Source organism: Megalopta genalis, chromosome 3, assembly GCF_051020955.1.
Source record: "Megalopta genalis isolate 19385.01 chromosome 3, iyMegGena1_principal, whole genome shotgun sequence".
NCBI lineage: Eukaryota > Metazoa > Arthropoda > Insecta > Hymenoptera > Halictidae > Megalopta > Megalopta genalis.
In genome coordinates this window covers 1,193,451-1,220,772 of record NC_135015.1, presented here as the reverse complement: position 1 = coordinate 1,220,772, position 27,322 = coordinate 1,193,451, and the positions used below count along the sequence as shown (strand labels likewise).

Here is a 27,322-nt window from a genome sequence, read left to right as displayed (position 1 = left end):
TAGCATAGTATTTTAAACGCATCAAATTTATTTTCTATTAGTTTTTTCTATTCCTTTTTATTTTCTAATATCTTTTTCCTTTTTATTATCTGCAGCTTCTTTTTAGAAATTCGCATATAGTAATGCGAATTGTGCATTCGTTTCGTCAAGAGAAACTGTTTGTTTGTTTATTATTAATTCTTGTTATGGTCAATGATAAATTTATTTTTTTCTCAGTTCAATTTAGTTTTTGTAAACAAATTTTGTTATTTTATCTTGGGTATTATAATTTCACACGTATTTTCTTTCACGGAAATATTTTTTGCTTTAGACTGTACTTTAAAATCAACGTCGCGCATGCATCCTAATTACTCTATACTTACTCGAACGAAAATTGGAAATTTAAAAATAGAACAGGTAAATATTGACGAAAACGGAGCCGTCCCCGATTTCAATAATTTTTTAATAAATCATCATCCCCAATTTTAATAACTTTTTAATATATTCGCCCCTCGTTTTGCACCCTCATCCAGAAAAAATTCTACCCAACCCAAACTTTCTCTGATTAAATCGAAGTGGGATTTAGGTCAGGTAACATTTTTTTCTGGGAGAACAATTATTGAAATCCCCAAGGGTCGTTCTGTTCTCGTCAACGTTTCCCAAAAACCGAAATAATGTCTGCAAATGAGCCGTTTATTTTGAAAGTGGCATAAGTCACTCTGTTTTTAAGTCGATATATTTAAGGGTTTGCGTTTTAACACGTTTAAAAATATGGATGCTAACTTTCGAGAACATTTACTTGTATTTGTTATCTCAGGATACTGATATTTTTCACCACTTTTCATTACGGTAAAATGACTTATGCCACTTTCAAAATAAACGGCTCAAAAATAACATCGGCGTTTAACACTAAGCCTATCGACATTATAAGCAACTGCTTTATGCTGCTTAATAAAAAATGTCAGGATCTTTATTTAACGAGTCACATATGGCTGACACTAATTTGTAACTAGATTTTGATAGTCATTTTTATTGTAATATATTTCACAAGCTGAATGTTACAAGAATTTTTAGAATACAAAAGAATTGCTCAAATATTTGCTATGCTAAATTTTAATCTCCTGGTTTCGATTTCGTTAATTAAATGATTTTGATATTGTGAGAATTGTTGGCATTGATAATCGGCACTAAACACTAAACTTGCCACTAAATGTACTTTACACTACCGAGCTGATCAAAATGGCCCACCTTACATCTTTTCTCTTAAGATCGTTCTAATTGTAAAGACATTTTCACAAGAAATAAATTGAAAACTATCGGAATTCAAGCATACATTATGACAGAAGTGACGAAGAAATAGCCCTATTTAGATTCAGTCTTGTTATCCTTATGAAACAACACGCGTTACTTACTTTTAATGCTCGGTGGTTTTAGTGTTAATGTGTTGAACTGTTCCCAGACTTACCGTAATTTGCTGATGAATAAAAAAGTGCGTTATAAAATAAAATATGTAAAATCGGTGATTCGAATAGCGATGGTAGGTTCAGCCGTAATAACCAAGATTTCGGCAGGTAAAAGAGCGGCTGCCGTAACAAGATCTGCCAGGACATCTGATCCGCTTCGAGTAGTTGCTCGACTTCAATATCGTCGGCGGAGAACTTGTAATAAGATTTCCAATTAGTTCACTCGGCATTCTTTGGTAACCCGGAATCTCCGAAATAAAAGTTCGAGCAGAATATTCCGCGGCGTTCCATGTTCGGAAAACGTGGAAAATATCAACGCGGTATAAAGGCCGTATAACGTCGCCCAGCCAGCGTTTGCTTGGTTGCTTGCTCGCAGGTTTATGATAGGGCAGTATGTGACGGTGCACGGCGAGGTAATATCGCACGTGAACATAAGCGTGGTGCACGTGGAAGACGGCGGGGAGTACCGATGCTCGGCATCGAACCGGGTGGCGAAGGTCCACCATTCTGCTCGTCTCAACATTTACGGCCATCCCCATGTCCGGCCGATGGGAAACTACGCCGCAGTGGCCGGCGAAACCACTGTCATCAAATGTCCGGTCGCTGGTTTCCCGATCACGAAAATCACGTGGATGAAAGGTCAGTGATCTCGCTATACGACCAATGACACTAAAGCTGACGTCGCAATTCACGTCACTCCCGTTCGAATTCCTTTCGATACGGTGAAAATTCCTGCCAGCAGTTTCTTTTACCACTCGAGTTTTTATCTCACGCGGAAAAGAAACGTACCGGTCGCGTGTACAGTGATTAACGTTTTAACACGTTGAACGCTGTGTTGGTCATGTATGGGTGACACTAAATTTTGACTAGTTTTGAGAATGTTATTGGGATACTTAGGACACACAGGAACAGTTTCAGTTTCAGTTTCATGACATGTTTAAGACAATCACGATACACTAAAAACTTTTTTATCTGAGTTATAAGAAAAAATTAAACATTGAGTTTTCTAGATTTCGGTACTTTATATGCATACTGAAAGTTTCATCGAAATCGGTTGACACAGCATCAAGTTACAAGCATCAAAAAATGTAAAAATCATTAGCTCATAGCAACGTTAACCAATTTCAACGAAAAGTTCCGCATGCATATAATTTTCCAAGATCAATAAAACACATTCTTTAAATTTTCGTTCTATATTCAGATAAAAGAAAGTTAAAAAAAAAGTGAGTTTCTATATTTTTGTCATTTCAAACAATCGCAATTTTTGCGAGAAATTATTTAGACATTGTCTAGTAAACTGGTCAGTCTAATAACTAAAAAAAACGTTCAAGTCATTTGGTGCAATTACAAGATATTCGGTAATAGTTATGTAGAAAAATATTTAAAACAAATATAGGCTGTTATTAAATGAAAAATTTAGAAACAGAATTTTAAAAAGTATATTTTAAGAGTATTAAACAACGTTAAACATGCAAAATCTGTTTACATCCATAAATTCTTCATTTAAGTCTCGTGAGGTGAATGCTTTCGATGATTTCATGGCAGTCATCGCTAGATCCACTTTAATCCTTATGGTTATATCTTTTTATAAACTTTTGAATATACTCAATTTTTGATACAAAAAATAAATAAATAAATATATATATATATATATATAATATCAATTTTGATACAAATTTTTGAAAGCGTCAATACAAACAGCTAATGATTTCAACTGGCAATTAGAAAACTAGAATTTAAGTTAGACGTCATTTACTTTGGGTCAAATTTTCTTCGACATTTTAACTTATTACAAACAAAAAAATTGTATTAAACTGTTACACTATTTATTAAACCATTACAAAGAATATTTTCCGTACTCGGCGATCTTTTACAATTTTTCTTGGTAAGATTTGGTATTTTTTGAATTGCTAAATTATGTACAACTTGTAATTAACACTAGATTTACGGAGCACAAAAAACAGCTGTTTTATATTAATTTATAAAAATAACGATAAGATATTTATTGTGATTTTTAACAGGTATTACTGTAACATTTGCCGTAGGTAACATATAAATTGAATAAATAACTCATAAATGTATCTTTACGATATGAATAACCGTAAATTAAAAAATTAGTGACACGTCATTTTGACTGGTTCCGTAAACCTAGTATTAATATCTATTAGTTTAGACAATTTGTCCATTATTTTTTTATTGTTGTTAGAACTGCGGACTTTTTGCAAAATAAACATAGTATGTGACGATTGCAAGCGACAACAATGATGTAGTAACAGTACTTTTATAATATCGTATCAACATCTTTATGAATTATTATTATTATTTTAATTACAATTGCAATTAATATAGACATATAGATCGTCTTCCTTGTACAATGATTTCTCAATCCTTGTGCATGTAGTTAACTGTTTTATATTTGATTTATTCATTCTTGTCATATGAGCACAAAATCCGCAGTCCACTAATGATTCATTTAAATTACTAGAAATTCGCTTAAGCGAAATAATATTTCAAGAAATAAATTCACCAAAAAGTAACAAATGATGCTCGAAATGACCCTAGCTACAGCCAGAGGTATACTCAACAACAAGGTTCATCTCCAAGTATGCTCGAAATATTTAAAACCAAACTAAAAAAAAAAAAACCAAACCAACCCACATCCGACAAAAAACTAGATCAACATTGAAACTAACACCATCTCCCAGTAGCAACGTCAACATTGCAAACGTAGTTTAACGTTCCCAGAGGACTACGATAGAAGAGGGTAATCTTTCTCGCAGCGGTGTCTTGCTCACATTTATTTGGTGCAACAATCGCATTGTCGTTACAAGGTTCCCCGGGTCGTTTCATTAAAACATTCCCGGTTTCTGTACCTTCCGATTCCATTACGGCGGACTAGTATACCCGTAACAAACATTCTCGTCCGAGCATTCAGTTTATTCGTTGACCCGTTTGCTTGCCGAGCTCGAGCGCCACGAATTTTTTGATACCCGGCAGATACGTCTACATCCAGATCCGTCGCAGCGTCTTGCTCTACGGAAACGGAGGCTTAAATAGAAATGTGCGGGGCATAAAGAGCCGGTAAATAAGTTACCGTCGGCGGCTAGTTTCCCTCGTAAATCTCTCCGCCAAGGAAACGAATGAAATTTCAGAGAAACTGAAAGTACCGTCGGTTTTTCGAGCGGTTTAAATGAATTTTTTTCCCGAGCAGCACCGTGGGGAAGAGAACGACCGTCAACCGGGTACGAGACGAGACGAGAGAGGGGAGGGGAAGGGGACGCGGAGATCGTCGGTTTTATTTCTCCGCTGAGGAAAACTCCGAATCCAGCCTTTCTCCCTCTTTCACCCTCTCTACCTCTTTCTTTTTCTACCTCTACCTCTCTCTCTCTCTCTCTCTCACACTCACTTTCCCCCTCTCTCCCTCTCTCCCTCCCGAGCGGCGAGAAGTTGGAACATTTTCTTTTTCCGGTAATGATGAACCGAACTACTGGAAAAGTTTCAAACGGTACCCGTAACTTTCTCCCTTTTACGAGCGTTGTAGCATGACAGCGTGCGCGCAATACCGTTTCCCGTGACACTTTCAAAGTCGAGCCGCGACTACGAAAAGCGGATTGAAAACTCGACGCCGCGCGACACCGTGACACCGACGACGACTTGACGCGGGAGCACGATGGGAGGAAACTGTGATTCCGTGCAAACATCCCGCCTGTGCAAACGAAATTTCTCACGTTAGCTACAATTCTCTGTCTCGGCCCCGCGAGTCACTGCATTTCCCTTCGCGTCCGTGACAAAGCTACTTTATTATGGGCTACATTGAAAACACCGTCGCAAGATCCACGGGCACCGTTTCCGCCAATAAAAAGTTGCCGGGCTTGAATCATAACAGCTTTGAATAACTCAACATGTCTGGCATGTGTTGCGTTATGAGAATCATAAAACTGAATTTGTGTCGACGTTTTGCTGCTTCGATTATGATCTGTGCTTGACTTGAATTAAAAAGTTTATCGAATCATTTTCTATGAAAGACTCTTTATAATTTACATAATTTTAACCCTCGTCCGGCCCCCATTTCCTCAATTTAATGTGGCCCTCGTGTGTCAAGTTGACACTATCGCATAAAATCAATATAATAAGTATTTTATTGAAAGTAAAGAGGAAAACATTTGTATTTACACGATATTTTTTTCACATTTTCTACACACATTGACCCACAAAAGTGTTCATACGCCTTTTAAAATGCAATAACTTTTTCAAAACTGAACTGAATGACTTGAATTCCTTTTTAGATGATAGAGAAATTAGTCTACTTAGCCTTTTTTTCATTTTGCCATTACTTGGAATTAAAAGAAAAAATTTTAAACCCTCGTTTTTTAACTTTTTTATCTGAGCCTATGACGAAAATTTAAAAAATGCCTCTTGCAGATGCGTGCTGAAAATTTAATCAAAATCGGTTAACCCAGAGTCGAGCTATAGGCGTTGAAGAATTTTAAAAACTGCAGATTTCTTACAGTTTTTGTAAAACACAGATAAAACTGCGAACTCGTAACAACGTGAATCGATTTTTATAAAATTTTCTACATGCATATAAGTTATCGAGATCTACGACAGACGTTTTTTAAATTTTCGTTATAAACTCGGATTAAAAAAATTAAAAAACAAGAGATTTTTATTTTTCTGTCATTCCAAGTAATAGCAAAATTAAAGAAAAAAGTATTTCACTCATCAAAAGTATTTCTCTATCATTTGAAAAAAATTCAATTCATTCAGTCCAGTTTTAAAAAGATTATTGCGTTTTAAATGATGTACGAACACTTTTATGTATCACTGTAGTTGTTGACTATCTAACGTAAGACATATAGCAAACTGACTGCTGCATTCATTCCGTCCCTTACTGTTGCTCATTGTTCAAGTTTTCATTCACTTCTCATCGCTTACATCAGGGGTGTCAAACTCAAAAGCTAACTTGGGCCATAACAATAAATAAACAATGCTTAACTTTAGGTGGACCACAAAAAAAATCAATGTTCATAGAAACAAATATTTTTTTTTTACTAGTACATTGTAATAAACATATATAAAGTTAAATTATTGTTTACGTCCTGATACTTGGCATCAAAAAGGTTCATCTCGGGCCGCATGCGGTCCGCGGGCCGCGAATTTTGACCCCTGGCTTACATCTTTCCAAAATTCTTCCAAAAAATTAGATTTGAGCTACCTCTGGCTTCTAGGTATTTTTTTGACAAAAGAAGAATTTTAGAAGTGCTGCTCATGAAATTCATGTGTCAGTGTGACATACAAGATCCTTTCCGTAACAAATATTGTCACAAATATCTGCCTCGAAATGGTCAGAATTTCTACGAATTATTGTAGCAAAAAATTGTTAATAATTCGCGATCTGTCCAAATCTCCAAGTTTCGTCTAACGTATTTTTCGATATAATCAATAATGACCATAATTATAACACACGGTCTGAGAGAAATAAGTCATCTGAATGAGTGGGGATATGAGTGACGCATGCGTCGTAGTTTCGTACAGCGGCGTGGCGCGTCTACCGGGTGAACATTATAATTCTGAGCTACGATCAGACGGAGACTCTACGTCGCGTCACGGATCAATTGCATTCACGTTCACCAGGTTTAATATATCATTTCTTCACCGCAGATGGCAAAATCTTACCAACCAGCCGTCGTCAGGAGGTATCGTCGAACGGAACATTGGTGCTCTACACGGTCGACAGCAGCACCGATCGCGGCGCGTACACCTGCATCGCGAACAACTCGCAGGGTCTGACGGACTCGCAGACGATCCACATCGAAGTGAAAGGTAAATGTCTCGTGTCCTGCGAGCGGTGTACATTTTTCAAGATCAGTAATGCTCTCTCGCGTTCGAATTGGAATAACAACGTGTTGCCGGCCCGGGTCTCTCTCTCGCGTCTGTCGTTGATCCGCTCTGTCAGGATTTCCTACGTTTCGACAGCACCGAATGCTCGCCGGGGAGGTCTCCACGGCGCAGTGCAATGACGTCGAGCCGTCTTTAGAAAAGGAGCTCGTTCGAGGATATTACATAGCTCGCGACTTTCCGCTAAGATCCTCCGAGCACGCAGGAGAGACATCTCGGTGTTCCGCGACGCGGCGTTCCAGCAACATATTCCCTAATTGTCCGGCGTTCTCTCTTCCCGCGCTTTCGGGAAAAACTTCGGTGGAAATTTTTGCGAGAGTCGCAGGTGTTTACATTCGTTACGCGCCCCGAGGGATTTTTTCCGGGTATAGAGAATCGGCGGCGTCGCGATGTTTGCAAATTGAAACAGCCGCGCACAGGACCAGAAAGGAATTCGTTTCCCTCCGAAATGTCTATCTCTGCGGTTTGCGAAAATTAAAACATTTTTCAATCGAGAATTGATCGGACACCGCGACGGTGTCCGATGTACAAAACACTCTGTTATTCCGATTCAATGCGACCATATCGATGATACCATTCACTCTGTTCGTCGATTACCTCAGTTCCAGTCGCACCGATGAAACAGTAGAGCGTTCCTCGGATTAACAAAACGAACGCCGACATTTTCTTGCAGCAATCACGATAAGTCGTTTCCACGGGCTCGGTCGTGTCCTCGACTTCATCAAAACCTGCAAGCTCTTTTGTCACGATTATAGAATCGCCTGTGCTGCACGCGAACGATTTCGTGCGACTGTTCAGCTCGGGAGTCGAGGGGGATAACGCGCGAACATTTCGCCGAACATCGAGGAGAGAGGCAAAAAGAACGAGTAATCGGTTTAAGAGCACATGACAGGAGAACGTTATTCGAATCCGAGTCGAGCTATTCCCACGCAGGAGAGAGATAGACCGTGCTGCGGGAAGGGAAGACACGAGGGATCGAAACTCTCGGTCGTCTGGCTCGACTCGACTCGACTCGGCGCGTCGAACGATAACGATCGATGCGTGCAGCTTTTGTTTCCGTTTCAATCGTTTCCGTTTCGGTCGTCTGGCAGCTTCGAAACCGGCATTATCGATCGAAACCGGAAAGAAAGTTTCGTCCGCGGCGCGCTCGAGACTCTCGAAAACGACGAAACCGAACGACGCGACGGAAAACACGGGGAAAAACGACGAAATCGCAAATAGACGGAGGAAGGGAAGAAAAAGTGTTTTTCATTCGAGGAGATTGTCCGGAGCGGGCGGTAATGAAATAAAGTATGTCGTGATTCCTGTAATTTTCAGTACCGCCTAAAATCCATCCGTTTAGCTTTGCTGGCAATGTACAAGAAGGGCACCGAGTCTACGTGACCTGCTCCGTCAGCGAGGGAGACTCACCGCTGAAGATCACCTGGTTGAAGGACGGCAGACCGGTGGATCCTAAGGAGGCCACCACTCATCACATAGGCGATTTCTATCTTGCTTTGAATATACAGAAAGCGACCACGGCGCATAACGGCAACTATACGTGCGTGGCGAGCAACGATGCCGCCGAAACCTCCCGCACCGCCTCACTATTGGTTCACGGTACGCAGGGCCGCGATTACAACGAATATCTTTCTTCATACCGACGATCTTTCCCCGGGTTTAAGAACGTTTTCTCACGTGCCGATGCTAACGGTGACGGTGGACCTAAAACAGTAACGCGCGCGGGTCAATGTTTGGTAAAAGTAGGTGTATACAGAGGATGGGTAGATATTAACCTTATTAACACAGAAATAAATTAATAAAATTCTATAAGGTACTATTTATTATCACATGGTACAAGTGTTATTCGTTGATCACTGTGACCCGCGAAAGACCGATTAGTTTTTTATGGCTCAAAAGTGGTCGATTTGATTTTCGTGGCTCGAGAGTGGCCGCAAAATTAAGCCCGCGCGCGTTATCTCTGAAACAACTGTCATGGGAGTGTACAATGTTATTCACAAATTCGATTACACAAATATTTTCTACGTCGGCGGAAACATCAGTTAATTAGGATAGATGTGTTTAGCAATTATTTGGTCATAATAACGGGGAAGCGAAAATTATAGGAAAACGTAGAACATTTGAGAGAAGATAAGGCCAAGAAAAATAGAGTACTTTCTGAAAAAAACCCAGCTGGATAGTTTCTTGAATGATACATTTCAAGATCTTTTTTGGTTAAAAAGTTTGGAAGTACAAAATGTGAATCAAGCAGAATTTAGAATTTCTCATTACGGAAAATGTTGTTTGACTTTTTCACATTTTTTACAAGACAAAGTGCTGATATGAAAAGAATCGGACAGACACTTTATGTATTTATCGCACTTGGATGAAACAAAAGGAATCTCCTTCTTATGAAAAGAGATTTTAATCTTTATACTGAACTGTGTATCAAAGGAATTAAGACATTGAAAATTTACTTAAAGAGATATTCGATGAAACAGTGATCGACAAAATGACCACATGCCGAATATTTTAGTATCAACTATTCTCTAAGTTGTTCGTTCCTTGCGAGATCGTAATCGGATGGCGGTAAGATTTCTCTAACATTGTTGAACTCTCAAATAACTTTCTGAAACGGCCAGCCCGCTAGTCAGATACGATACGCAGGAGCAGCTCTTGGCTAGACAAATGGAATAGAGGTAATCTTAGTCAGACAAATTGAATAGAGCCATCTCCCTAGTTAGATTAGTGGAACAGTGACAGTGGTCAGACAATTGGAGTACAGGCGTCTCGATGATTTCTCATTGTAAACTCTAGATAACAATTTTATTAACAATTGATCGCGCTAAATTAATTGAAAAGCTGGTTTCGATAAATACGCGAAATTCAACTAGAGTGGTGAAATCGGTTACAGTGAGGCGACCAACTGTTTGGTTTCTTTTCCGACATAATTATGTTTATATTTATCGAACAAGACACATATTACATTTTGTTATTCTTCTGTTTCGTTTATTTTTTAATTCAAAAATTTAATATGTCTTAGTCAATAAGTACCTATTATATACCTCTTAATTGCCGAATAATTTTTTCACTAAATAATTAAATGCAATAAAAGAATAAAATAATTTAATATTTCTTATTTGATAAATATAAAGTTCATTTTGCTCGTAAACAGACCAAAGGCGCAGCAATTGAAAGCCACTCGGTAATCGGCTCCGCTACTCTAAATACAAAATAAATCTATAAACAGTAACGAAAATTAATTTTCAGATTGGTAACTTGAGATTGAATCATCCCACGCTCGTGTTAATGGTCGAACGGACTAATTATTCTATAATTGACTAAACTTGATCGGCACAAAGGCGATGCGCTGACTAATTGCGACAGGAAGTCTCGTATTCGTTAGATTCTAGGACGAGATTGCTTTATTGAATTCTCAGCGTTCATCACGAAGGGGGATGCACGAACCCATGAATCTCGAAAGGCCACCGTCATCGTTAAAATCGTACCGTGGAAATCACATTCGAACGCGAAGTTCCCACGGCACGCGAAACGCAATCGAGAAACGTTCTCCGGTATCGGGGATTGGAATAATCCCTCAACCACCTGAATCATTCACTCGACTCACCCCCACGAGTTTTCTTTACGACTACCACTCTCTACCACGACTATCTTTCATTCCCAATGTACCAAGATTGCTCGGTCGAGCAATTTTCTTTGGGGCCAGGACCCTATTCCGGCCAGAACTGCCAAACAAATGCTCTGAACACACGATTTCACAGTGTATTCACTATCTCGGCCAGCGGTCTGCTCTTAATCGAACAAGAACCAAGACACCCTATCGATTTGTATCACGGTGATCATATCAGACGTGTCGTTCCAGTTCCGTGTCAGTCATGGTCCGACTCCGGTCGAAAAATATTCCACCGAAGCGAGATGGGACTAGTACGGCGTTGGATAACACTGTCCGACAAAATCAAACTTTTTTTCTGGGTTCCTGTAGCCACTATGAAATTCTTGTAGATCTTCACTCCCTGAACAAGAATCCGAAAACCGAATTGCTCCATCACCCTCAGTTTTTTAAATGAACGAACTTTTGTAAAAACCCAAAATTTTCGACTAAAATGAGGTATTGCATGAAAAGTACAAACTTTAGAAAGTTCTAATCGGTGTTAAAAGATAGAGGAGTGTTTCCTGAATATAGTGGCATGCAATTTATTAATTGTTTTTGGTCCTGAATAGCAATAAATTCATGTCAAAGTTTAAAAAAGTGTCGACGTGCACAGTTTCTATGCAATATTTTTGTATTTTTACAAAAAGTTTTTTGTTCAGCACGTAAACTCTACCCAGGATCGGATTCTGTAGACATTTCTGAAGAAGAAACTGCCCGATAGAAGTATCAGAACGATGTACATTTTGAGTAGGTCGAGAAAATGTTCGTCGGCAACATGTACACGATGTTTTGCCGCCATATGCTTCGCTGCTCACTTCTCTCTGTCCGGTAGGGCCGAAGGTATAGGTAATCAACACCGATGGAGGGATCGAATGGGGCACCCACTTAGCGTGTGGGACGTGCCATTTTTTTTAGTACTTCAATGTCTGTCTTCTTTTACATATTTTTATGGATAATAATCATCAAACTGTGAATCATAAATTAAAAATGGAGAAATAATAAAAGAAAAATAATGAACAAAAAATATTCATTTTATTCTGAATTTGTTCGAATTACAAGTATATCATGTATACAGTTATCATTTATATTCTAACGATAATACGATCTTGAATAAATAATCATTAATCTTGAAACATATCGTTAAATATATATTTAAATATTTATTTAATTATATGGCGTAGAAGTCAAAATTATACTAGTGTTAGAATACTTTCGTTACCAACTCCAAATACTCTGGTGTGATTTTTTTTGTGAAATATATCCCAGTTTGGTGATTATTATCCATGGAAATATGTAAAAAAAGAAAACAGAACATTGAAGTACTAGAAAACATTCAAATATTATTTACGAAAAGTGGGTGCCCCATTGGATCCCTCCATCGGTGTTTATTACGCGTAGCTTCGACCCTGTCGGACAGAGAGAAGCGAGCAGCGAACCTCATGGCGGCAAAACGTCGTGTACATGTTGCCGTCGAACATTTTCTCGATCTACTCGAAATGTATAACGTACCGACACTTTTACCGGGCTGTTTCTTCTTCAGAAATGTCTACAGAATCCGATCCTGGGTAGAGTTTACGTGCTGAACAAAAAACTTTTCGTAAAAATACAAAAATATTGCGGAGAAACTGCTCACGTCGACACTTTTTTAAACTTTGACATCAATTTATTGCTATTTAGGACCAGAAACAATTAATAAATTGAATGCCACTATATTCGGGAAACTCTCCTCTATCTTTTAACACCGATTAGAACTTTCTTCCGTTTGTACTTTTCATGCAATACCTCATTTTTGTCGAAAATTTTGGGTTTTTACAAAAGTTCGTTCATTTAAAAAACTGAGGGTGATGGAGCAATTCGGTTTTCGGATTCTTGTTCAGGGAGTGAAGCTCTACAAGAATTTCGTAGTGGCTATAGGAACTCAAAAATCGTGACGGACAGTGTAATATTCCAAACCTTTCGTTCCAGCGACAGTCCAGCTGCGATCATTTTTGCAGTAATGCAAAAAGACTTTGCACAATATACAATTTTTTTATATCGTTTATTACTTTGTATGACATATGTAGCTGTTACTGAAAAATTTATTTTATTGTGATATTCGTTTAACTCGGCGGGAGGGGTGCACCCCATTTTGCAACACAGTTTCCCGCTACCGGATCAAAAATACCTGCATTCAAAATATTACAAACATATTAAACGGAATATTTCTGTTTAACTATATTATTTTGATATGATGGTGCAGTGTTTCAAAATGCATAAATCTTAAAATCTTTATTAAACCTCTTTCAAAAATCGTAATTTTATTTGGTTATTTCTGCGGTAAATTTTTACCGAGCGCTTCCCGCCGGCTTAAAAGTATACATTTTAAATTGTACAATAAAGTGTAAATTTTAATTCACCTACACGAAGACTAAAATTAAAAAGTATCTACACACGAATCTCTTTGGTGTGCAGATTGTGTGTTGAACCAGATTGCAATACGAAAGACAGCGAAACTGTTTTTGAGGAAACGGTTTTCTGTGCATACAATTTAGTATTTTATATAAAGTGTGTTTCTTTCCATGAGATTCTTTATATGCTATGTTTCAAAGATACGTCGAATGCTTTATGAACAATAGGGCTCACGCGATACCACAAGAACACTTGTTTCTATGTGATTTGCAGTACATTTTTCAAGTGGATGAATTTGTAATTTGATCCGTCATAAGAATATAAGCAAAAAATACTATGGTTTCAAAAAAAAAGAATCGGTGATCTTGAAAGCTTGTTACAAAAAATGGTCCGGAGCAAAAACGTTTTCCATCAATAGTTAAATCCCTTGAGAGAGTGCAACTTTATCCGCTGGAACTTTTTCATGCGATTAACAATAACGGACATATTCAGGCCATTTAAATGCCTCTCCCCCCACTGTATTTGATCGCACCGAGAACGGCATGATACTGGCACGGAAACGTGAACATGACAGGATTTTACCGGTCTTTGACCGGTCCGAGACCAGATCAGAAATAGCACGATAGTGTGTTTTAGTTCTTAATCGAATAAATCCGCGCGCCGCGAGCCGAAGAATCGCGAGTACGACCGTGAAACGGACAGGAAAAACGAAGCAGAGATCGTACCGAGGATCGCCGATATTAATCGGCACGCGTGGAGGACCTTTCGACAGTTTGAAACTCCCTGTATAAAGCACGCAAGATCAATCGTCGCCGGTGTTCATCCTCGGGCAAGGATCCCGCCTCACGGATGCTCCTTTTTTTCTATTTTTCTTTTTTCCCCTCTCAGGCGTCGCTCTTTCCGCGCTCGTTTGCATACGAGCGCCCGCGAGAACGAGAGAGCATGAGCACGCGTCGATCATCCTCTTCCTCGCTCTCTCCGCCGTCGTTTCGCCGGCAGCCAGAACTTTTTCCCCGCTTTTCGTTTCTGTCGCGCGACGAGCCGGTCGGCATTAAAAACCAACCACGGCCCCTCTTTCGAGACGAACAAATCAGTGCAAGCGGAACGAACGAAACTCTTGCCCGCAAGCCCCCGGCGAACCTGCGGAACGAACCGCCTAAGGGCGATTTTAACGTGTTGTGCCGTGACAAGCGGCGAGCCGAAACAGCAATCCCCGGTTACACGCATCGGGGCGTGCATGCGTGCGTCGTCGGTGCATCCCTGCAACTCTATGCGTCTCGATCTTTTTCTTCTCGAACGCGTACGCCCGGCGGTTTGAATCCTTTCAGGTCCCGAACTTTTACTCGTGTTGCGATCAGAGCTGGGTTACATTTGTCGAAAAAACATTTCAAATACGTCTGAAATGAGACAGTATTTCGAATAAGAAATTAAATGGTAGATGAAATATTTTATTTTGATAATCTGATAATCTGAAACGTAAAATAGTTTATCATGATAATCTGGAACATTAAATAGAATATGTTATTTTGACAATCTCTAACTAAAGTATAAAATACTAAGATATATTATTTTGATAATCTAAAACAAGAAACATAAAATAAAATGATTTGTTTTGATATATATATATGCATGATGTAAAATAAAATATTTATTTACTATCTACAATTTAAAATAGTATTTTACCCAGTTCTGATTTGGATGGACGGTTATTGCGGAGCATAACTATAACAACACTCACGTTTTTAAAATTTGTAAACGCTGAAATAGTAATAATTCAAGAAAGAAGCATGGAAACTAACGAACTTACGATATCAAGAATATTAAAGTTGTTTGTATATATTTATATCAAAATGAAAGCCAAGAATATTTCGGTGGAAAACTATATCACCAGAAAAGAACGATCTTTTTGTTAATGTATGTAACGTCACGCGCTTGTTACTTCAGTGAAAAAGAACAAGTTGCAATTTTCACATGTGTATACAGAATATAATACGAGAGTTCCTGAAATTGTGTCTTGTCGACAAAAAAACGAGGAATGGAGGACAGAAAAAGAAGGTATACCCCGCATACAGAAAGATAAGCTGCACGTAATACTTTAAAAAGTCGTCAAAGAATTTTAAACGAATGCGTACTTGTTGTTTTTCGCTGGACTGTTCAACGTGCTCGTAAATCCATTTCTAACATTAAAAGAAAAAAAAACCGATGCCTCCACCTACACTTTTAAAACTTTATGAAACACTCGGACTATAATATGCCTGCGAAAACATAAATAAAAATTGAGATTATGTAAATTTATTACAGGTATCGATAAAATCGTTTTCCATTTAATGTCGCTTTCTGGATTATTTTTTCCGATGAAAAGAGAGCATTTCAACATCAATAATCCAGATGGATTTAATTCATGCTTCATTGAGAAATCACTTGTATAAATCGGCGTATAAATGTCACTCTTCCTGCAGCTATGCTCCGCAGTTTATTTAACGCTAAACCTACCGTACACTTCTGCTTATAAAATTGTTGAAATTATAAAGACTATTTCATACGTTATAATAAAATAGCGAGAGTCTAATTAAATTCAGTCTTGTCATTCTTATGAACACATACACGCCAGTCAGATTTAGTACTCGGTAGGTGTAGTGTTAACTGTATTTGTTTACGTTTAAGAATTAATTTTTATGCTGGTACATTAGGTGTGCCATATTTACTTAGGACCTGTGAGATTTCAAAGATTTGAAACACTAATCGGAGTAATAAGTTTCAGGATTTTACATTTTGTACTAAACTGGTAGCTTGGATTTGAAGGAATCTGTTTGATTGCTGGTTCGACAATTAATGCGTTAACCCTTTGCGCTTGAAAGGCCACTCTGAGGCACCATTAAAAATTATCACACCATAATTTCCACATTATTGAATTTCTTTGCATATGATAAATTACTAAAAAATGGAAAGTGCAAAATGGTTGATTCTAGCTTCAAAATAGCGTCGAGTGTAAAGCGTTCGTAACGGCGACAAGTTCATTTTCGTACACTGCTCAGGACAATTTGAGAATCCTTTGTTTCCGTCATTTTTAATTATATTTTCCACGATAGAAAAATATGACCTGATTTAATATTAATATTTTCCGCGTGTCCTTAATTAAAAGTCTACTTTGAATCAATTTAACTCCGGAAATTTAAATACTGCAATTTCCTGGAAAGTGTACGAGACTGGAGAATTTCTACGGAAATATTTCAAAACATTTAGCATTTATTGATTATAAACAGAAAACTGGTAATGAAACTGACAATGTGATATGTGAAAATATTGCAAGAAACATGTGTCAAAGTACATGATGATCTAGAATGACTTGAAAATTGCGAAACTATTCGAAATTAAAAAGCATGTTTTTCTCTCCTTTTTGAAAATATTAATACGATTCTTAAATTCTTAATTCTTAAATTATTTCACAGCTGTTGAAGGAATCTAAGAAATCTCTGAAGGAAAATATATCTTTTCATAAACAGTGTAATATACAATTAGACAATTTATATGGACAATATTTACATGGTATAGTACTCAGTAAAAAAACCTTAATAAACATAGAGGTGAAAGATCAACCGTTTCTGAGATATAAACATTTCTGTTTGCTAGCATCATGAATGATAATAAATGTGTAATATTGATGTAACTGTGTAATACTAATGAGGTCAACAATCGTCAATTCACAACTGACTGATTCTCAATGAAATCCACTATCGGCAATTGAATGAGGACGTTCTAAGATATTAACAAACAGAAATATTTATATCTTAGAAACGGTTAACCCTTCGACCTATGTTTACTAAGACCTTTTTACTCAGTATAGTGTGTTCTATATACCATATAAATATTGAATGCTTTTTAAAACACCCTGTATATCAATGAGATCTTAGCGAATTTACATTATTGTTATTAATGCAATTTTGATTTATTCCACATCTCCATAATACATAAACTGCTTAGTAAAAAATTTTCATTATGCCGAGTGGAACGAAATAAATTAAGAACTAACAAGGCGAGGTTCCTAGGATTGTAATGCTGAGAGCTTGTAATGCTGAATCCAATGATATCCGGTTTTAGGGGCAGACGGTTTATAGGTTTTGAAATAATTAATGTTAAAGTTGCTAATAAAAGGCCAGAAAGACGCACTGGATTACGCAGCGAGGCATCCCCCACTTCCTGCCGCGCGATGCCTCGCTGCGAGATCCAGTGCGTCTCTCTGGCCTTTTATTAACAACTTTAACATCAATTATATCAAATATTATAAGCCGTCTGCCCCAAAAAACGGATTCAGCTTTACAAGCTCTATCACTGTACCAAATCTCATCAAAAAGTGAGCATCATCCCTGGGGACCTTTTCCCTCGTAACTGGATACGAAATACATAAAATCTGAAGTCATAGTAATAATGAATGAAAATTGGATTAAATCTCATTGATACCAATTCCTTCTGTCCGTCCGTCAAATTTTATCAACGGCTTTGATAAAAAACACTAGCCAACGACTTTATCTCTGACATCCTGTAACCATGTTACAGATTACCGATTCGCATTGACTTTCAAAGTAATCGCGTAGGGTAGAACAGCCTGTGCATACTCGGTACATACTTTGAAATTCTAGATCATCTGTGCCATTTCTTCCATGGTTCGGTGTCGCAGCTTTACTTCGTATCCGATATGTTAATAATCGCGCACACGAACGCGTGCTCACAGATGCCGCCTGTTTCGGCATTACTCGTACGCCGCGCCGCCGCTGCTATCTGCCACCCTTCGTACGGTTTCTCAATTATTCTCAAACAACCGCCACGGTTCTGTTCTAATACCTTCGGGGCATTAAATACCCAGCCTCCGTGTGTATCTCTCGCCGAGGCCAACGAGGCGAGTTATTATTGTCGTTCCCCGGTATTACGTCCGGTTTTCATGCTGCGACGAGCCCTGCCGGCACAGCGGAAGATTCGTGTCTGCGGTCGAAAAAAAGTTCGATAGAGCGAACAATTTCGTTTGTACGTCGATAGAACTTTGCCCCGTGTAATATACGGATACACATTTATACGGGGCACACATTTGTACGCAGAACGTCTGATAATAACCGAAGCCATTTATCCTTCGTGCTACGTTCGAGAAAAACATGTAACCGCCTGCGATAATTCTTTTCATACGAAACAGTTTTTGTTTAATTCTGATACAAATACGTCTGCTCTTCTGAAATTCTCGACGGCGCACCGTGCGATGTTTCGACAACCGAGGAGGATCTAATTGCAAAATTGTATGTATTTAGAAAATTACCAAGTTTGCCTCAATTTGAAAGCAACATCTCGGTGATCCAGAATAAGTATTATTCTTAATATTATATTATAATCGGGGATAAAAGATAAATTAAAGTTTGAAACGAACTCTCTGAAAGCGAATGGTTACTGACACTGTTTCGTAGCGAGAACATTTGCGAACAATTTGAGAACATTGTTATTGTATATGCATTTTGATAATTGTTCCAGCTCTTTAAGCTGTCTTTTTAATAGCATTTATTGAGAAATTTTCTACACAGAGTATACGATAGTTTGCAAAATATAATCGCACAAAGTCGAAGAACTTTTAATTATACATCAATATTCTGAAGACTAAAACTTCACTATACGGGCAAACACGATCTTCGCTCTTCACTAAGCATCTAAAATGAAGTCTTATAAGGGAAGGTCCCCAGAGTTGACGCTCGCCTTTTGATGAGATTAGGTACAGTGATAGAACTTGTAAAGCTGAATCCAATGATACCCGATTTTGGAGGCAGATGGCTTATAGTTTTTGAGATAATTAATGTTAAAGTTGCTAATGAAAGGCTAGAGAGACGTACTGGATTACACAAATGGGGGTTATGTTCCCTCGTTATTTCGTAGAAAATTGAAACAAGTTTGCATCTATTTTCGAATTGAAAGGTCCTATTATTTAAGTTCAAATTAACCTATCGTTGATCTGAGCAGTTTTTTCTTGTTCGTGGTTACAAACGTATACATAATATATTTTAAATAAATACAAAATAGTATATAATAATAATAATAATAATAATAATAATAATATGTTTTAGTTAAAATTACGAAGTCATGTCAAAAATGATTATAAATCGCCATTTTAATTATAATCAAATACATAATGAAGAAACAAAGAAATAGTCATTGAGAATTAAATCCTCCTGGATTATCGCAATATTATACTGTGTGGCGTGGAAACAGGAAATATGCGGACATGTGCTGTACAAGTTGAAAGTGTGACGTGCACTGTCGCTCAGCCGTATTACAATTCTTTGTCCTTCGAATAATGCATCTCCGCCTTTTCAGCGAGGAGCTTGACATTTAAAGAGAAACGATATCTTCTATCTCTTTCTTCTTTAAACTGTTTAAAAACAGTATTGTTTGCAATCAATTGGGTACTGCTGAGTGCAAGTGTGAACCGATAGAAGTGCGTGCCTTATTTATTCTTGCTCCAAGAACACTATTTTAGTTGAACCGGTTCAGTTCAAATTTCATTCCTTCTATTAGAGGTTCTTCCGCTAAAAAACGGCACGAAGAACGCGTAAAAAGAGAATTCGAGTTTAAATAGAGCACGTATTTCTGTGAGCTGCTCAAACGAAATGAAATCCACTTAAATGGAATTAAATCATAAGATAATTTGCATATATTATTCGGTAACACGAGCGGAATAAAGAGTGGGCAAATCGACCTCATTATGTAGGAGCATACGCACACACGCACGCACACGCGCACAGCCAGAGACGAACATCCACGCACACCATATCAGTCGTTGAACCTGCGATATCTATGAAAATTTAATAACATCAATAACATTAACCCTTTTAATAAGATTAGCTATCGTAAATAGGCGCCCCATTCTATTACCAGGACCAGCATTTGTTCGCGGCGATAACCGCACCCAGCGGCCACCGTGAGTTCGTCAATGTTAATACGATCCTGTTCGAATAATGGCGTACGCGTAATGACGCACGGTCGAGTTGATAAGCAGCGCTGATGCTATCGCTTTAGGCTTAACTGCTGTCCATTACGGGCACCGTAATGCGAAGACTACTTCCAGCTAATACCATCAAGCGATATGAGCCAATACGTACGTTACAATAAAGTTAATGCACTTGGTGCGAACTAATCCTTCAAAGAACGAAATGCTGCTGACGTCGAGCTACCATACCTTGCATCGCACCACCCGCCCAGCCTGCCATCGTTCGAACGCGATATTATTAGCGCGTCACGTTCGCCAGGTTCATACGAAAAATACAAATTATCTCTCGTTTCTGACGTAGCACGTTTAATCACTTCGCTACAGTTTACGCTCTAACAAGGCTGCGGATTAACCGTACGATTCAATTCGTTGTTTTCGTTCTTATAAAATCTTGTCGGGCTGCGTACACCTCGTAGGTACAAAGTAATATGCGACGTTTGTCGTGCAGCTGATGTGGGGCGGTACTTCTGAGCTTAATCAAAATTACAGGTTCCTCAGTCTTGTGCATGAAGACAGCAGCTGGCTCCTGCATTTGTTGGATTACCGTTTTAATCATTGAGTAGTCTAATTCATACGAGTTTAAACTCCTATGTCGCGTCGCCGCCGTTCGTGGCACTGCCATGCCGTAGCGTTCACTATTTCGCTCTGAACATTCGGCGCGCGAGAGTGGAAAATAGCTCGTTTAAATGACATGTTTAATCAGAAATACTTCCACGTTTAAAGTCAATTTACTTGATCGATAGACATTCGTTGTTCGTTCGATAATATTTTTCAAAGTTTTCAAGTCTTGATTCTTATGGTGCAAGGAGAACAAGTAGATGATCTCTCTCTCTTTCAGACAGCTGAAGTTAATAAACATGTAAGAGGTTCCTATTTAAAGTTTTGATAATAGTTATGCATTATGTACTATGACGACTAAAATCGTGACAAGTATATTATCTGATTTTTGATTACAATATAATGATAAAAGAAAATAAAATGATTAGTTGGTAAAAATATCAGATACTTAAATGGGAACAATATGAGACCGAAAAGTATTACGAGACATTAAGATAAACAAAAATTAAAAATAATTTTGTGGATATTGTAAGAACGAATTGCGAATGTACTACATTTGATTGTCTATTTATGACCATTTTAAAGCTCTCTGCATGAAAAGATAGAATGAGTGCCTCCTTATTTGTGTCTTGTTCCCTGCAGATTGTAAATTATTATGCAATTATTGCATTTTATTGTCCATTTCCTGAATGGATACAAAATCAGTTCTTCAGATTACTCAATCAGCAACATCAACACACACATATCAAATATAATACCACAGTAGAGTCAATCATAAAAATGTTGCGGAAAGTCGCCAAATATGGAATACCATTTTACTTCTCGCATGTCATTCTTACACATCACTTATAAACAAATAAAATATTTCTGTGGTCATTCAATGAACAAAAGTTTCAAATTTCTAGCATTACGAACAATATTCAATATTGAAATAACTTCAAAAAGTCGTAAAATTCGCTAAATAAGAAATTTTTTAGTTTCATAAAAACCAAACAAAATGTTGTTTATTTATTTACTTCAGCACTGTGTTTATGATGTTACCTTTAATACGCAATTAAACACTTACTTTCAATTTTTCTTATTTTTACTTTCGTAAGAAACACAACAAAAATTTTCTCTTTTCTCAATTATATTCTTTGTTTATAATAACGTATTCTAAATGAATTTAAATAATAAATAGTTTTATGGCTAGCCAGTTTTATGGCTTCCACTACCTTTGCCCCGACCAATAGATTTTGCTGATGCTTCGTCGCATTGGAAAAGGACATCCTAATAATAAATGAAGCGTAAGAAAAGAGTGTACTTCAAATCTGGAATATTCCATAATTGCACCACTACTTATCGTTCACAATTGAAATTTCACAGAGTTAAAAACATAGTATTTTAGTTTTAAAAAAAGACGCACGTGTTTTTATAAAGTACTGATATCATAAACAGATCTATTAGCAATAAAAGGCCAAAATTAACGGGTAGGAAAGTTTCATCAGAACGGAAAATTTCATCGGAACACTATTGCCACGCTTTTAGCATTTACTCGACTGATATGTTTGACAACTATTTCATATTTGGCGACGTCCATCTGCTTATCCAGCTGGCCAAGAGTTCTCAAATTGCGAAAACAAATAAGAATTACCCTCCCCCAGTTGCACGTCGAACGGATAACCGCCAGCGCGCTGCAACACAGCCTGGACGATCATTCAGCAAGACTGCTTCTCAACAGGGACCATCATCAGCCGAAGAGTCGGCGAGCAAGGGACGAGTGCGCCGCACTTTGGTGCGAGACGCGTAATCGCGCGACACTTACACCGACACCCACACCGGCATCACATTCTCACCGCTTGAATATCTTTTTTTGTGCAGTTCCACCCACGATAGCTCCCTTTAGCTTTAACAAGGACCTCGCGGAGGGCGTACGTGCTCAGGTAACATGCATGGTCGAGAAGGGCGATCCGCCGTTCACGATCGTCTGGTCCAAGGACGGCGAGCCGATCGCCGGGACCGGATCGCCAGGATTTGGCAACTCCGGGCTAACCGGTCACAGACACACGCAGACACCCGCCGGGCTACGCGTTACCAACATTGACGCCCATTCCAGTACCATAGTTATCGAGCGCGTGAGCGCCGCGCACACCGGCAACTATACTTGCCTGGCGCGCAATTCCGTGGCCGAGGTCCTCTGGACGGCCGAATTGATCGTTCGTGGTAAAGTAGACCGAATAAATAACCGAGCTGCCGGTTCTTCTCATGTTCTTCTTGTTCGTCTGTTCATTTTTGTCGATTTCTTTTCCTCTTCTTTTGTTATGGTACACCAATTAAACGGTTGATAGTTGGTCAAACTGAAGACGTGGCTATCGATTATCGATATTTCATCGATATCTTATTAACGATATATCGATAATATCATTAATACGTCGGATGCCGCGAAGGTCGACGGTGACCGGCTGTGCCAAGATTGCTAGAAACACATAATTCGAGTAAATTCCAATGCTTCTAAATTGTTCAATGTTATCATCGTTGCGAAGACCTCCAGTCAGATAAATGTCTCGTGCATGATTACTAGATCGCGGATTTTATGCATTTTTGAAAAAATGACTACATCAAATATAAGACTGTAGAAACATTGAAAGAATATGACATTGTCTTTCTATTACGTAGACCTTAGTAAAATGACGAAACGAGGAAAAATATTTTTATCGAACTTACGTTTCTTGCAATTAACTTAAAACAATCTTTGTTTTGCATAAAAATCCGCAGTCTAATGATTACACACTTTAGCTTGTCTTTTGTAAATAATATTTCATCGTAATATATAACGCGTAATGAGACACTCGTGTTACCCAAGCGGGCAACCATGAAAAATTAGTGTGGCATTCATCCCGTTGATACATCGTCAAGTCTAATAGTGACACTGATTGTGTAGCTTTATCGCAATCTTTATTGAAAATTGTAAATTCTAAATTATAATCGTAAAAACAGGTATCCCGAAAATGTTGCAAGCCCTTGAAAAGCTCTTCACCATTTTGTTAACGAATTATGCGTTAAAAATGCAGACCGATCAGAATACAGTTGGCGTTTCTCGACCCAGCTAATATACAGGATGTCCCAAAATTATGGTACTTTCGGAAAGTGAGAGGTTCCTGAGATCATTTGAAGTAACTTTTTTCTTAGCAAAATTGCAATCCGCGACTTCGTTTCCGAGTTATTAATGAAATATAGTGACCAATGAGAGGCGAAGTCAGCAAGCGCATGGCAGCCGAGTCAACGAGCGACGGAAGCCCAGTTCCCCTGATTGGCTCGGCTGCTTAGCGCTAGGCGAGCTTGTCTCTCATTGGCCACTGTTTTTCGTTAATAACTCGTAAACAAAGCCGCGGATCGCATTTTCGCCAAGGAAAAAGTTACTTCAAATGACCTCAGGAGCCCCTTATTTCCCGGAAATACCATAATTTTGAAACACCCTATAGCGTCGCACTTGCTTTCGCGAGGACGGAGCGCCAGCTCTATCGGCTGTCTGATTGATCCGCGTTTTGTGTTAATAAATCGATGACAAAGTCAAAAAAGTGACTTTATTTCATTTCAAAAATCGTTCTTTTCATGATCTTTCAACATTTTTGGGACACGTTGCATATGTAATCTATTTAATCAACCGAAATTGTTTTGTGAAGAGCTCAATAAACAAATAAATTAAGCTGGATCCTGGAATTGGGTCCCAGGATGTTTGAGAGAGAGGCAAGAGATCTTATTCCTATTACAGATCTCGCTTATTTTATGAATCTTTAGCTGAATCATGTGACGTGAACGAAAATGAAATTTATAAAGGAAACAGATTAGAGCCAACAAATATGCTGTATATCGGTATAAATCGATATAAAAACATTTGATCGAATAATAAATTCACCGTACCTTACTTTACTTTGATCACCTAAACTTCGGAGCTTCCGTTCATCTTAACGATATTATCGATATGTCGTATTATCGGCAACATATGAATGTTATCGATATTTATCGGAATCGGTATCGATAACCACACCTGTAAGTCAAGCCAGGCACTCGTTACGCTCTTCAAACGCAATTTCTTCATCACCTTTCTGTTACGTTTCGTTATTGCACCTGGCAGCGCACCTTTTTCTAGATATTCTCGATATATTTGCTGTATACCGAGCGGTTTATGCAAAAACAAACGATCGACTGTCCTACATAACGTTGGAAATGCGAAATAAAAGTGTATCGCGTGTGTGTGCAGATCCATGTATAGGCTATGGATTTTCACGTATTTATGGGATACGAAAATTATATGCAACTTGGAAAATACAAAATTCCGTGAAATTCAATAAACTGTCAGCGGCCTTCGTTTCGCTGATGCTCGTGGCTGGGGAAATAGAATTTTATTCGATTTTTAGTTATATATAGCTTATCCGCAGAAATGTTTTATAGAATGTTCGGCGGTTTAAATATAAATATTACTTCGTTATAACATTTCTATTACAATTGAAAATTTTACTGTACAAACTCGATATTTCATTACGACACAATATTGTGCTTTGTGCAATAATTTCTTTGTATATTTCAATTTTCATTATTTAAGTAAAATTTTCAGAAGATCATTTCGCGAACATATTTTTTCGCAGATTATTTTCAAGCATTATTTTGTCGAGTCGCGTTCAATTCAATTTTTAGTCGGTTTCTCAAATCATGGAAATTTCAAAAGAAAGTATAAACATATCTGTATGTTTAGTGTTCCACTTAGCACAGAATAGCTGTGCTATATATTTTTATTGTTAACATATTTTCCCTCGAATTGTATGATTCCCTTTAACTTATTCAACGTTCATTGAAATCAAGCTTTGAAAACCGACCGAAAACCAATATTTACAAAGTTACTAAACCAATGCTGCCAATACTATCGAGTGTTACCACAGACTTTTTAATGTTTAGTTGTTTATTTATTTATACAAGGAAGTAGATTATTCGACGATCACATCGGAAAATAGATTAGAGGCTTCTTCAACATATTACCATCTGTAATTTTTGAGTTGCGACAAAAAGCTTTTAAACTAACCAAAATCGAAATGAAATAGAAATATTTCTTCTAGTTCTGATTCCAATAATTTAAATTGCTAATTTTATATGCTCATGGCAAAAATGAGTAGATCAGATGAAAGATACTAAAAACATTTGAAGGATTTAGGGATTATCAACTGCATTATCAACTTAATAAAATAATTAAGAAAAGAAATAAATGTCTACGTAGATTCTGTGTTGCAGTAAACGTAAATGATTTTCATTTCCCATAAAAATTCGCAGTATATTAAACGCTAAAGAAAATTATCGTATTTCACTTGTTTTTCTGTCCAATATAATGAAGACATCGACTTCATCTTTCTAATGATGCAAGGGGTTAATCTATTAACGTGCAACGAATTTACTTAGAGCAACTGCTATGGGCGAAAAGGAGACCACTAACGTCATTTTAAACGGAAGAGATTATTAACTTTCTGTAATTTGAGTAAATGTTATTCACTTCAATAATATCTGTTATGATGATACAAAATTAATAGGCTGTTCCATATAAAAAAAAATCTTAAAGATTTTTTATCACAGCAGAGAGAGAGTTGACAAACTGATAAAACTTATCATTCTTAAAAGTGAGAACTATTTCCAAATCGAATATGACAAATATTTTGTAAATCTAAATCTGAATGTACTTTTCTGCACAGCTAATAATTTTTGGCTCATCCTCGCTCTTTTTACGAAAGATTTAATCCCAAAGAGAATGAAGCCGATGCATTATATTAAAAAAAAAAAAACAAAGAAATTATAACAATTAATTTTGCACACCCTGTAACGTTCTCTCAAAAGTCTTGAATAACGAACGAAACCTATTTTCAAAGCTCATTTCGCATTTTTAGCGACGCAGTCCGACCAGTCTGTTTGCGGTGGCCGACTCTGTGCACATTTCTATTCTATATTGTTAGCGTTATCACTGTGTAATCACGCGTAACAGCCAGCCGTGCAGCCGCAGCCACCGCCGCGCGTATTTCAAGTAGCACGACAGTCTCAATCTACCTAGGGCTGCGAATTCCATCGAGTATATAATTCCATCTCTTGATTACTCAGAAAACGACGAATCGGTTTTATCTTTATTTCTCTCCCGTACACGTTTCGAACAATCACTGTTCGCACCGTTCCTGTGCTAACACGAATAAATCATTCGTTGCATTTACACAAGAGGGAAACGTTCGGCAATACAAATTCTCGCGCTCGTACATCACCGGCACCGGAATACTTCACACGCACATAGACACACGGCCGTCACGGTCCCGCAGTATTATAGAACAGAGAAACGCAGCTCTAGATATTCAATAATCG

At 37.9% G+C, this 27,322-nt stretch overlaps 1 protein-coding gene across 4 annotated transcripts in view; it reads left to right on the top strand.

The window, feature by feature from the left end:
• LOC117227247 (cell adhesion molecule Dscam2) overlaps positions 1-27,322 on the top strand; it is a 424,317-nt gene that overhangs the window by 350,392 nt on the left and 46,603 nt on the right. For 3 of the 4 annotated variants that reach the window (XM_033482337.2, XM_033482339.2, XM_033482336.2), the window contains exons 9-11: positions 1,819-2,081; positions 7,104-7,265; positions 22,817-23,158. In XM_033482337.2, coding sequence (XP_033338228.2) covers positions 1,819-2,081; positions 7,104-7,265; positions 22,817-23,158 — 767 coding nt within the window. Of the gene's footprint in view, positions 1-1,818; positions 2,082-7,103; positions 7,266-8,657; positions 8,940-22,816; positions 23,159-27,322 lie in introns of all 4 variants that reach the window. The other variant, XM_033482338.2, reaches the window with a different exon arrangement.